This window comes from Simochromis diagramma, unplaced genomic scaffold (assembly GCF_900408965.1).
Source record: "Simochromis diagramma unplaced genomic scaffold, fSimDia1.1 OVJJ01000131.1, whole genome shotgun sequence".
NCBI classification, from domain to species: Eukaryota; Metazoa; Chordata; class Actinopteri; order Cichliformes; family Cichlidae; genus Simochromis; species Simochromis diagramma.
In genome coordinates, this window is record NW_024387200.1 from 1,562,215 (window position 1) to 1,575,593 (window position 13,379).

The 13,379-nt window shown below is 40.4% G+C and overlaps 1 protein-coding gene across 1 annotated transcript in view; it reads right to left on the reverse strand.

The window, feature by feature from the left end:
- Nucleotides 1–1,175: 1,175 nt before the first annotated feature.
- The window catches only part of LOC120745766 (heparan sulfate glucosamine 3-O-sulfotransferase 1-like), a 29,487-nt gene continuing 17,283 nt past the window's right edge, over nt 1,176–13,379 (reverse strand). The window contains exons 2-3 of the mRNA XM_040050904.1: nt 3,766–4,151; nt 1,176–2,573 (exon numbers count right to left, since the gene is read on the reverse strand). Of these exons, the coding sequence (XP_039906838.1) occupies nt 1,908–2,573; nt 3,766–4,020 (921 nt within the window). The 5' untranslated portion in view covers nt 4,021–4,151 and the 3' untranslated portion in view covers nt 1,176–1,907. The remainder of the gene's footprint in view (nt 2,574–3,765; nt 4,152–13,379) is intronic.

Sequence of the window (13,379 nt, forward strand, 5' to 3'; positions counted from 1 at the left end):
CACCTTTACACTCTCAAAAGATAAGCCCACCAAAACACTGACCTCTAAGGTACCCTTTACACAGGGAATTTATCTGTATCACACTAACCCTCTTAGAGAAGCATATTACTGCCAAATTATGATCAGCGACTCACATAACTAATATTGCAAACATACGTGTATCTTTTTGGCACTCAAAATTAGGATATTCTGATGCTGGCCGACACCCCAAACACTGCCCGTTTATCTATAATGTACCTACCTTCCCTACTATCTTTGTACTTGTTTCTGTGTCCCATCCTTCCTTCTTCTTTCTCTGTTTGTCATCCTCTCTCCAGGGGGTACCAGAGAGATCTTCCATTTATGGGAGCTGCGATTGATCCACAGTCAGGGCTCTAAGAAACCACAGCCTCCAGTCTACTTCTTTGCTTTTCTGTCTTTTTTCTGCCATCTTCATTATTAGTAAACCTTTCAGTACCTGCTTTTGAGGGTACAAATAGCTACCTTGAAGGCCAGTAATTAGCTCTAGGAGGAGCTTTTGTGTAAACTGGAACTGTAGAGACAGGTACAATGGAATACTGCTTTGATCTGAAATGCTGTGCAGCTACTACACAGTTGTTATTAGTTGTTATCCAATGAAACACTTACAGATTTATACCTTTTACTTCTAAATTATTGAACAATTTAACTTAATTAAATTAAATTATATTTAACTCTGACTTGTGGAATATACTTTGAAAGTGCATCAAACTAACATCAAACTAAAGACATGTCTGGGTTAAAAGCACCCTGGATATCCTTTAATCACAAGGCTTTTATTTTATGTACTGATGCTATGACTTGTCAGCCTTTTTAAGCCCTTCCAGATGAACTGGATTAAGGTAAGAAAACCATTTGAATACTGTCAGGAACTGAACAGCCCTTCTGGTGACCTACAGGTGTCGTTCGTTGCGGTGTGGTGGTGAAACTGAAGGTAACACCTACACAGGAATAACTTAATAATGAAAAGAGACGTACGCTTGCTTTGATCTTTGATGTAAAGAACATGTTCAATAGACACTGACAGGGAACATCTTCATCCACTTCGAGGGAGAGGTGTTTCCAGAGAGGCCTGTCAGTGAGCCTATATCACCGTGTCTTTATGTTTGACATTTTAAATCCCTTTAAACCTTGTAGCTGGAGTTCAGGGAACAGACTTTACCACTGAAGACATTTATTAGAAGGACATCTTAAAAAATAACACAAACTAGCAATAGCACTATGCTGGCCTTGAGCGTAAAAAAAAAGCAAAAAGCAGGTTTTCAGTGAGCCTCTTCCAAAAGAACTCGTGAGCATCTATTCAGTAAAATAGCCCAAAATAGCCATGAGGAAAAAATTAAAATGTTTTGCTAACACAAAAAGTTTTACAGTTGTTCAGAAAAATCAAAGCAAGGACTTGTTTTCTCTTTAAAATCGTTTGCATTGAACCTTGATTGACTTTTTATGCAACTGGAGTTCATAGTGCAACAATAACGCGACCATCTTTTGACCATTCATCTATTTCTACATCACATCAAAGTCGTCACATATTCTTTTAACGGCCCACACACGAGAACTAACAGGGAGTTAGTTGTACTTTCAGTTTCAGACTTGTGTATGGCACGGCTGTTGTAGCTTCAGCAAGTGAGGTTTTCCCTGGAGACACCAACATGGTGTTGGTAAAGGTTTATGTTGGCTACGGGTTCAACATCAGCAGTTTGTTTTCTTCACATGTGCTGCACATGTTGGCCACATTCATACCTGAGTAGGTATCAACAAAAAGAGATTTTTTTTAAATGTTCCCACTCATCTAGCTAGAAAAACACAGTTTTATCTCTCCCTCTGCGTCCCTGAATGTGTCGGCACTGTTCAGGAGGCGTTTCATCGTCACTGTTGCTCTGCTCAGTGGATCAGCACCAGGCAAATGACCTCCCCACCATTTCAAAGAATAACTTGTTTGGCTTTCTGAAGTACCGACAAAGCTTCTTCAAGGCTTGGGTACTCAGTGGAGCATGTGGCCTGCCTTTAGACTCGTCCAGGCACTTGTCGTGTCCAGCCGACAGGAGGCAGTAGAAGCCCTTGGTGGTGTTGTAGTAGAAATTGCTTGGGTTGATCCTGGGCGGCAGGTCCAGAAACCTCTCTGCCTTCCTCAGCTCAGGGAAGGGATCCCGAATAAGCGCATCTCCGTCCACCACGTGGATCTGCTCCCTGGGGAAGACCTCCAACCAGCGGGCAAGGTGCTGGTGATAGAGGCTCCTGTGCAGTGCCTTGTATCCAGGATCAATATGGCCTTTGTGGAGTAGGAGCTCCTCTAGGGGCTTGTAGGGCTTGTGTCGTGTTAGGCGGTTGTGCAGAACCTGGGTGTAGTCAGAGATCAGCCTCTCAGCTGGGTCCCGGACAATGAGTAGCAAGCGGACAGCAGGGTTCATGTCCGAAACTCGTGCAGGAACCTGAGGAGCTGCGAAGTAACCTGGGGTCTTTTCCACTGTCAGTTGACCTGGGACTGTGAAGGGCATCTGGGCTCGGTACCAGGCCAGACCTCTGCGGTAGTGCTCCTCCACATTGAAATAATGCACCTGTCAGAGGATGCAGAAGGTATTTAGTGATGTAGATGGGGGAAAAAAGCAGGTCTTCATTCATTTTTATACCACTTGTTGACACTGTTGTTTTGAAATTTTTGTTTAAAAGGAAATTTTAGGGACATCTAATAATTTCTAAACCTTTTTACCATCTAAAACACTTTCAGCTTTTTTCTTCATTTAGTCCCAATCTTGTCTAAACCAATCTATTCTTTGGCACCAGCTTTCTAACTTCATAGTCCTCATTTTAAACTATCCTGATTAGGATTTCTCTCAGTGCAGCTTTTCAGGACAGGCCCGTCACCATTCATCATACTTACAAATGTACATGACAAACTACACAGAAACTCAACTCTCTTTGCTCTGGTTTCTTTACTGCACTGAAGAAGATGCAGTACGTGTTTGGCCTGAACTAAACTTTCAGAAAATCCTCACGCATTTGATAATTAGACCGCCTCTGTGCCCTCTTGGTCTTGCCTGAGTTGCACCTCCAACTTTCCGAGTGCAGAGTTTTACACTTTTACAGTATATATTTGCACCTGGGGCATTTTGTTAGCTCCATTACCTTGAGATTGAATTTTTTGCTTCAGTGCAGCTCTATATTGTTAGAGCTGAGTCTGTTAATACATATTTTCAGACACAGAAGGTCTATCCACATTTAGAATCATTATTACTTACTGAATTTTCAACTAATTTTCAAGTACTATGTTATTTTCTTTGCTTGGAGTTTTCAGATTTTTCATGGCCAACCAATGTCTGGTTCTTGGCCTGGAGTTTTGCCACTCTAAATACAAAATCCTGCGAGCTTCTCGAGGTTGACCTTGCTATTCTTTGAATACCATCAGGTGGTTTTGAGGCACACTGATGAAATTTGTACAATTCAATAAAAGCAGATTTTTTTTAAAGGATATACAAGTGAAAAGAAAAAAAAATGTTGATGTGAGATTTCACATAAGGGTTTCAACAAAAACTACAAATGAATTTTTGACACGTATAAAAATAGATTTTGACGTCCATCATATATTTACCGTAAGAAGAAAACAGACATTTTTCTGAATGGGAACATTTTATCCCAGTTTGACGTTAGAGTAGAGAAGATGAAACTACCTAACAACACTTAAGTGCTTAAGTGCAAACTGAGTAATTATTGTCCGCAGCTGGTGATAGTGAAAAGTGTTTTGTTTATCACCTCAGCCTTTGCCACTTCCACATCTGGGTGCAGATTGAGCATCTCGAGCAGGGCTCTGGTGCCACCTTTCCGCACGCCAATGATAATAGCTCCGGGCAGCCGCTGCTGGGTAGCATTGTAAAAGGAGGAAGAAGATGATGGAGGGGAGTAGACGGAAGAACTGGATCCCCCAGAGCGCAATTCCCTTAAGCACACAGACAGCTGAGTCTGCAGCAGCAGAAGCACCAGCAGCGCTAGTAGCACTGTCCACAGCATGGTGCCACACGCACACACACAGAGGTGGAGTGATGGTTATGAGCACACTCTCATGAAGCTCCCGGACCAGTACGTTGTGCTTGTTATGAGTCAGCGGGGGGTCTCGGGAGGGAGCCCTTCAATTGGACAACCTATGAAGCAGGAAAAAAATAAAGGTTATCATCCACTTTTACTGTCTCACTCTGCCACTTTCTTCTTTAATAGCACCAGTGTAGCAGAAAGGTCGCAAAGTGATACACTTGTCAAGAAAGTTGATGATAAATAAGCAAAAATTAATTCCGTCTGAATATAAATTACTGTGAGCAATCGTTATTAAAATTCAACAGCATGAAAACTGAAGGCTGAACTAAGACCTTTAATGTTTTGTTTTTTTTATCACTTTTATTGCAACCTCATAACACATTTTAGGCTGTTATTTACTGTAACTCAAGGAAGCTGCAGTCAGATCAAAACAAGGAAAAAATGTTTTAGCCTCAAGCATGAAAAAAACATTTTGAAAAATCGAATGTATTATTAATAAGTGGTTTATAAGAGTTTAAATAGAACAATAGGTGCAATGAGGCAACTATTTTTGATCATATGTAGGTTAACTTTAAATGTGGTACATTTTTCTGTCTGCTGCATGTACTGCACATATAACGGTATGCTTTAGGAATTCCAAGTTAGCTTGAAGATGGACACGTTTGAATGTGTGTGTGTGTTGAATCTGCACCAAAAGAATAAAAATCTTTAAGAAAGGATGTCGAGTCGGCAACACTCAGATTATGACCTCAGTCACAGTGCAGTTTCTTTTCATCCCACATAGCTAAAGCTCATTGCTACATGGTGCTTGCTCGACTGTTTCGTGATCCCATACAGTATGTCTGAGACAGCTCTGCACACTAATGTGTCAAGTCCAGGCCAAAGTAGTGCAGGTTTGGAGCCTCAGATATAGGGCTGCAATATGAATGTAGACAGAAAATATTAAAATATTAATCTATATCTAAAGCAGATGGAGGAAATGCATTGAAAATTTATGCTGTTATGGGGTTTACAGTCTCCCTAAGGAGCGCTTACACCCATCTGAGTTCAGTGGAACCATTTTTACAGTGGAGGAGACGAGCCGCAGAGATCCTGAAATCCCAAATGTGGAATTTTGTCTCATTGGGTTGTTTGAGTTTAATCTGGTGGTGAGGTTTTAAATTAGCATAAAATTTTGAATGCTCGTGTTAAAAACAGACAAGGTTTCAAATGATGAGTTCAGAGTCTGTACGAGGAGTCCCCGTCGGGGAAGAGATCAGACCTCAGACGACCTTAAACACTCAGGTTCAGTTTTTTCAACTCTTGACTCTTTATGCTGACAAAGAGAGCAGATATACCTCATATAGTCATGTAAAACAAAGCCTATTATCAGATAAAAATCAGATTTTGTGCTACTAGAGTCCAAGAATAAAAATATGGAGTTGCTAAACTTGCAATGAACATTTTAGGTCCCCTCTAACTGTAAGAAAACATTTTTTCCACTACTGTATCTAAAGGAGTCCAGAGATCTTCCATCCAAAAAAATATCTTTGCAGGTGCCCCCCCCCACCACCACCTTTTTTGTCTTTACATAAATAAATAATATGTATCCAGGCACAGTATACAGGAAAACTCTTCTTAAAGAAAAGACAAAGGAGAAACTAAAGAGCAGTTTAACTTCAGTTCTTTGTGGTGAATTTGTTTTGAAGATGTGAGTTTAATAGTTACTGTTTCAGATTCACAGCAGGATTTTTACAGAACTTCTGAGTCCTGACCACAGTGATCAATAACCTATGAAGGGTGCCAAACAAATACATGAATAAAACATACTCAGATGGAGGAATAATGATCGTTTTGTTCGAAGCATGCTTATGGGCTTTAGTTTTAAAATAAAATGATTGAAATATCTCTCATATTACTGGGGTAAGAATAAAGTGAGGAAGTGAAAAAAAAATTAAACGTAAAAACAATAATGCAAGGTCTGTAGAGCTTAAAAAAAGAGGCAACTCTACTTCTTTAAGTCTTTGAAGATTTCAGCTTTCATCTAAGAATATCTTCAGTTTAAAACCAAGCGGTGGAAAGTCCCAGGTATTTATACCCGAGTGAGGGTTGTTCCCTTGGGCACGAACCTGAAGGTCACTGACCCACTACTGATAATATGAGTCATCACGTGGTCACGTGAATAAAAAGGTGCAGGCCATTCCCATCACTGCGGGTTAAAGGTGAAGCCACTGCGAAACCTTACCCCACAGTCTGCTGTCGGCTGTGAAAGACCGTCATTGAACAAAAGTGGAAGCTTACAACAGCAGCTATCAGCCACTTGCAGTGAAGTCTTCAGATCCCTTCCCAGGAGCTTCAACACTAACACCTTTGTCCAGGTGAACTCAATAGGTCACATGATAGTGTGAGGCAAGGTCTCACAGGGGTTTCACTCTGAACCCTGGTGAAGAAAATGACCCACGCTATTTTTTCACACCTTGGCTATTGATCGGTTAGTCAATGACCCTCAGGACAGTATCCGAGGGATAACTCCCATCAGCTTTTAAATAACTTTTTGTTCATTGCCCTTTTCAAGCTCCCTAAGATGATTGAAAACCTACACAGAGAACAAACTGCAAGATCTGAAAATTAGTATTATACATGTAGCTGTAGAGGTTGGACCCCAATGTTCAATTCCAGATTTAATCTTCCACTTTATCACAGTCATTAAGCTGAAAAGGTCATTCCACACCTCCCAGTTTGATGTGACAAATGAGTGCAGATTACCTGCATATATGGCATTTAAGGAGACTTATGTGAGAAATTCATGTTTAACTGGTTTCTATTTTATTTTTTATAAATGTTTTGATATGAGCCATGTAATAACCTGCTTTCTGGGTGTTGTTTTTACTTGTTGCTGGATGTTGTGTGGACATGTATGCAAATAAGAATCCAGAGAACTCAAATGCTGTGAATAGCATTTCTGTGCACAAACTTTCCTTCAGTTTTTATCTGTTTTGACTTCAGAAATTTGATTTCAGGAGCTTTTTCCCAGTAAACGTGTTGCTTTCTGCTCGTCAAACCAGCACGATCTCAACACAAAAACATCAGATGTTTAACAACTCAAGCCAACGGCCTCTTGCGGTTTAATAAATGCAAGTAAATTCACTACTGTTGATGCTACAATCAGTCCATTTGATAATTCCAAAGACGTTTGTTGCACATGAGAAAAGACTCCCATCGGCGCTTTGTTCCACAACAACATGTAGTGAACACTGTGAAAGAGTCTTGTTTTGTGAATAAACAAAATAAAGTAGTTTAGATGCTTTAACCTAACAAAACAGCAAGTGAACATGAAGACAGAAAAATATAAAAACAGCGAACAAAGGGTAAAAACAGCGTTCCCACATACTAAGCTTCTTTGTTTGGCAAAATGATCACAAACTTCTGGAAAAGGAGACTATATATCGTTGTATCTCCAAGCAATTTATCATTATAATTTGAGCAGTGATACTGATCCAATCACCCTGATTATACTCCACTGGGTGGTCCAAAGTGCTGGTAAATTTGCACCAGTATGCTTTGACATGTCAACTCCAACTGTAGAGTGAAATATTCCAGTCAGGAGAAGGTAAGAATTTTATTGAAGCCATGTCAAAGCTCTCACACTGTAGTTAAAAGCACCCGCACATTTGATTTGCAGTGCCCAATTACATTATTATTATATCATCATATAGTCTACAAATTTTAAAAGATTTTTATTTGTATGGTACCAAATTCTGTGCATGTGAGACTGTGACAGTTGTTTTACAAACTGAAATAATTGGTCCATTTACATAAAATGATTGCTTACTTATACATAATAAGTTATATCATAAGATTATAAATAATATTTATAATTTATCTGATTTTTGCTGAAAATGATTTGACTTTGACACGTAATATTTAAATTTTGATGCCTCGCTCTTGGCACAAGGCGGCTGTGTAATTTTTTAACACTTCCACAAGATTTTTTCCCGCATTCAGCACTTTCATGCTTGACGCTTTGACCACATTTTGTCGATTCAGCTTTTATTTATGTGATATTTTGAATGCAGCTCTTGCTGCAGAGTGCTTTTACACTGAAATATTAATCCTTCTACTAATGTAAAAGAAGGCCAACAACAAAAACTAGCAATGTTTTTTTCTTTAAAGAAAATCCAGTAAAGAAAAACAGCTTCATCACTTATAAAGAACTTTGTTTCTTGCTTTGGCAAAACTGTGTTGATATATGTAGACTCAGGCATTACATGACATGACCACAGTCACATGACGGGTGGATTGCATTATGGCGGTTTAACCAGAGACGCTCACTTTTATTTTTCGGCGTTTGTGGGAAGCTAAATTAAAGGTCAGGTTGTGTTTGTGTAGGAAACTTTTAGCGATCACTTGTTTTAATTAAAACACAGCTTCTTCCTGTTCCTGCTCTTGTTGTTGTTGTCGTTGTTGAGCTGAAGTTGCAGTGACGCGACTGAGTTATTAATTAGTGTAACAATGTTCTGGTTCAGAGGAGGAACCCTGTCTAGCATTGTTCCTGTAGCGACTCACTAATTGCACCTTCAGGGAGCGTAACTGCACCCCGACCTTCTCTCTGGCTTAGTGACGCTGGCGTCACACGTCCCTTGCTGGCTGTGGATGGGACTCCCAATGTACATCAGCAACGTGTGGACGTTGTCGGCTGAAGTAGGTGTTGTGGGTGACGTCATCGCTCATTATTATGTTTCAGAAGTGAGAGTAAACAGGTTACTTTTAGAAAATGTTCAAAGGAACATTTCTGCAGTTTTAGATGACTTTTTTGTAAAGAATCACTGGGATTGGATAAAATTAAGTACAGTCATGTAAATTTAAATAAAAAAGAAACATCTTAGACCTGTGCAAAAAAAAAATGCATATTCAATGTACATTTTCATGACGGTTATGTCAGCACTGACATAGAAAGAAAGCTGAATCAATCTGCCCACTTTGTCAAAAAAGTCCAAATTCTACTCATTCAACTTTAGTCAAACTACAGCTAACAAACCACATTTATTAGCCCTAAGCTACTCATTTGATTCCAAACTATTTGTAGATAATGCCACAATGATCTCTCTGTTATCACTCATTATTATATGCAGCTCTGAGCTGAATGAATGTTGTTTTGTTGTTTTATCGCAAATTCTGACCGGTTCCAGCTTTTGACTGAAAAATATATTCTCCGTTTTTGCAAGCTCAGATAGATGAACAAGATTTTCAAGAATTACACAGGGATTAAAAAGTTGCATCTGCAGTGATTATTATTATTCCTGTGGTGTCTTATCGCTTTGTACAAAACCAGAACATTCGAGTCGACTATTACCTCCAGCCTCACACTGTTCAGTGATTACAGCCCCTTAATAATTCAGCCAATAGCAACTAAAATCCCCGGCTCCTATACATTAGCTGCTTTAAGCAAGTAGCAAGATTTCCTGATTCAGATTCCCTACAGTCATGATTTTGATGTAAAGTGGCAAACTGCGTGCTGACGCCAATCAATCACAGTGTAGGGCATGTGCAATTTATGTGAGTATGTGAGCAACCGAGACAAAGAAAGTAATCCTCAGTGAGGTTTATGTGTGTGCGCGCTGCACAGAGACACGCATGCCTTGCATTAAGTGGTTGCACGAGTCCCTTGTGACTTCTCTGTAAGCTGGAATATTCCCCTGCTGTCAAGTCGCTTCGCTTCCACTTCACCTCGTGACCTTCCTCTCCCTCTTCCACCTCCCTATTACCCTCCTTCTCACCTACACTCATCATCTTTCACCCTCACCTCTGCTCTTTGTTTCCTCAGCCTGTTCCTGACTCTGTCTTCCTGAGTTGTTTGAATCCTTGCGTGTTTATGTGGATCAGCAGCACATGCAGCACCATGCTAATGGGGATGCCCTGCAGCAGCCTCTTAGCGGCTCATAAATAAAACACAAACGCACCTTTCCGCCCAGAAATATTTTTGAGTCAATGAACTTTTAATCTTGATGAACAAAAAATGACACAGGATTGCAGTTGGAAATGGGAAATAGTTCCACGGATGTAAAAACCCGGCACTGATTAAAAGTTATTTCAAGGTTTAAATAAGGTTATTGCTGTTTGGCTCAATGTCGTGATGGAGCACACTTTGAAAAGTAAACCAAAGAAAACACTGTAAAAGTACAAAAAGGGCAAAACAGCAATCCATTTTTCATATTGCTCATGTATTTCTTGGTTCTAAATTATTTGTTTGAGTCTTTTACTTGCAGACAGATTTGCAAACTTGCAATCGGAGTTCCTTTAAAAGACAGAAATCTTTGGGATAAATGGTATGTCTGCTGAGTTTTACTGAGAAAAGTTTTTGCTTCCACATAAACCTTCAGGGAGATAAACATCAAACACACAATAGCTCAACGTGGCTGCAAAGTCAAGCTCAGCCACAGTCCCAGCCAATCAGCTGATTTCAGTGACAGCCCACATCGGCTGATACCTTCTACACTCATAGTAGGTTCTTTCAGCCAGTCTACAGTTGCAGCACATCTGCAAGCCACTTTGAAACCCACCTCCCCTCTAGCTCCATCATTTATGCAGTTCTGACTTTCAGCATTATGTAATATTACTGATTCTTGCTTTATTGAGACGGGGTCTTGCTGATGTGCTTTGGCTTTTCATCTCTGGTGGGGATTTCCCAGAATGGACCTACACCAAATGTAAAAATGAATGCAGATAGAACTCACAATTTTCTATTTATTTTTTGACTACAGTGGTTCTGATTGAAATTACTTTTTTCAGTTTGCACTTTGCTGAAAATTGACTAAAACCTAACATAGACGTTCTCTTCATTCAGTGCTTATTAAAATGTCCCTGTCCCCTGTTAATGATAAAAATAAGCAAATGATTTTAGGATTAAAAAAACTGAGAGATTTCTGTTTAGCAACTGGCTGGACTGTTTTCTTTTTTTATTGGCACCATATGAGCAGCCTCTCAGCTCTGCTCAATGAGCCTCACATGAATCATTGCAAGTCCTTGTCTTTCCCTGCTCATCGCTTCTTGTGATTCACATTAGCCAGCATGCAAAGGGAGAACAAACAACAACAACAACAATGCCAAGATTGCCAATGACGCATGAATTCTCCATACTGACAAACACACGTTATCTAGCCAAGCTGCAGACGATAGAGATGGAGGGGAAAGGAGAGAAAAGGGGGAAGGGTGGAGTGTAATTATCTGTGAAAGGCAGATGCTTCCATCTGCATTTGGGGAGAGTACCAGTGTCTTATAAGTTCTGGTGTGAGTGTGTTTGTGTGTGTCTTGTGTCATCTGCATGTGTGCAGAGCCTTAGCCTTTTGTGCAGACACCCAGCATGTGACTGCTAGTGATCCAGGCCCCTGGAAATATCTTTTTACAGAGCGATGGTATTTGGGGGTGGGGGAGGGATTATCCTGTACAGAGAGTCAGAGGGTGGCAGGGAGGGAGGAGATGGGTGGTAGGGGGGAAGGATGAGACTGAGGTACAGTTGTTGTGTGTGTGAGGCAGCAGGAAGATTGTCTCTGGTAGGGGGTGGCATGGTGAAACGCTTTGGATTGCCAAGCCTGTCATATCACCAAGGCTGTGAAAGTCTGATAAAACTCTCTCTGTCCTCCTTCCTTTTCTTTCTTCTTTCATTTGCCCCCCTCCCCATCCATCTATTTTTCAGACTCTACTCACCATCCTTTCCTTTTTTCACCTTGGGTTTCACCTTCATTTACCCCAAACTTCCCACACATTTTCTTAGTTTTCTATCTCTTTATATACCTTCTTTAATCCAGCTCCTGCTCAGCCAATCACGCTTGCTGATTACAGCGAACATACGCCGAGCTGATTGCCTTTCAGAACAACAAAGGAAATGCAACAAGGCTGTTCCTATTCCCCATCCCTTTCCCATTACCCGCCTGGAGAGGAGATGGCCAACACTCAGAGGGGGGTCTGTAATCAAAATAGATGGAGCTGAGACTGCAATCGGTCATACTTCCAGATCACGCCGACCGCCAGTTTTCCTCGAAGCCTCAGACAATAAACAGTAAGACTGAATGCTTCATGTCCATCTTTTTGCTTTTCCCAAAAATCCTTTTAACCCCATAGAAGCTGATCTGCTGCCAGATCTTTCAAAGTTTATGCATAAGATGAAAGAAACATCAGATGTGAACAAAAAAGTGAAAAGTCCTCTTCCGTATCTATTGAAGTTCAGGAGTTTCACCTCTTTCAGGCATTCTGTTTTTCTGCGTGAGTAGTTTGAGGCACCTTGCACCAGGTACTCAGCCAGAGGAAAAAATGCTGAACTCAGAAGATTTGATCTATTTCTGAGAGAACATGGGAAGATGAAGCAGAGGGTGAAAAAGAAGTGTCTGAGAGGTTCTTGACAGGATCCTTTTTCTCCCTTGTTATCTCTTCCTCGTGGGTCTGTTTCTGCTGTAAAACTTCATATGAGAGTTATTTAAAATATCCAGAGATGATATAATCTCCAAATTCATCACATATGATCAGAACTATTTTGCTTTACATTTGCATGCAGCAGATATCCTTTAGCATGACTTTTGAACAAGGTTACTGTTGTGTTACTGTTGTTTGTTTTTTTAGCTCAAACTATAATCTAAACCCCAAGAAGTAGACAGTTGCCTAAACTTAACTAATGCGTGCATTGTACAGAACAATTGTTTTGCTCAACCAGTGCATATCAACTTAAAACTAACTAAATAAAATAAAGTAAAATAAAGCTCCACAGTCAAATGAGTGTGGAAGTAAGTCCTGAGTTCGACTCCACCACCTGGTTGGAGCCTTTCTGTGTGGTGTCTGCATTTTCTCCCCATGCCTGCATGGGTTCCGGCTTCTTCCCACAATGTGAGTGAATGGCGACCTGTCAAGGGTGTACTTTGTCTCTCACCCTATAGGTGATAGGGATAGCCCCTGTGCTACCCTGACAAGCAGAATAGGAGCTACATGTGCTTTACAGTATGAGAGTGCCCAGGAGATTTAGTAAGAAGTTCATGCCTTGGTTTGCACTCACTTAAGAGCTATTATGTTTCTTATTTTCTATCCCCTGCATATATACTGTTACTGTGGTAGATGCTCATTTAAACATGGCCCAAAATAATGAGCAGCTTATGTACAAGTAATCCCTGTGAGCCAAAAGATCAGGATTTATACTGCTCTAAATTATGTCAGTGAGAGTGAAAATCCTTAACATGCCCATACACAGAACTAGCTGTGAGAGCAGAAGCCCCTCCCACCTTGTGTTGTTTGCAAAAGGCAGCCAATCAGAGAAAAGTTCTGCCTGACAGTGGGTGATGAGAGAAGCTGCATGAATATCCAGTTTAAGATAAACA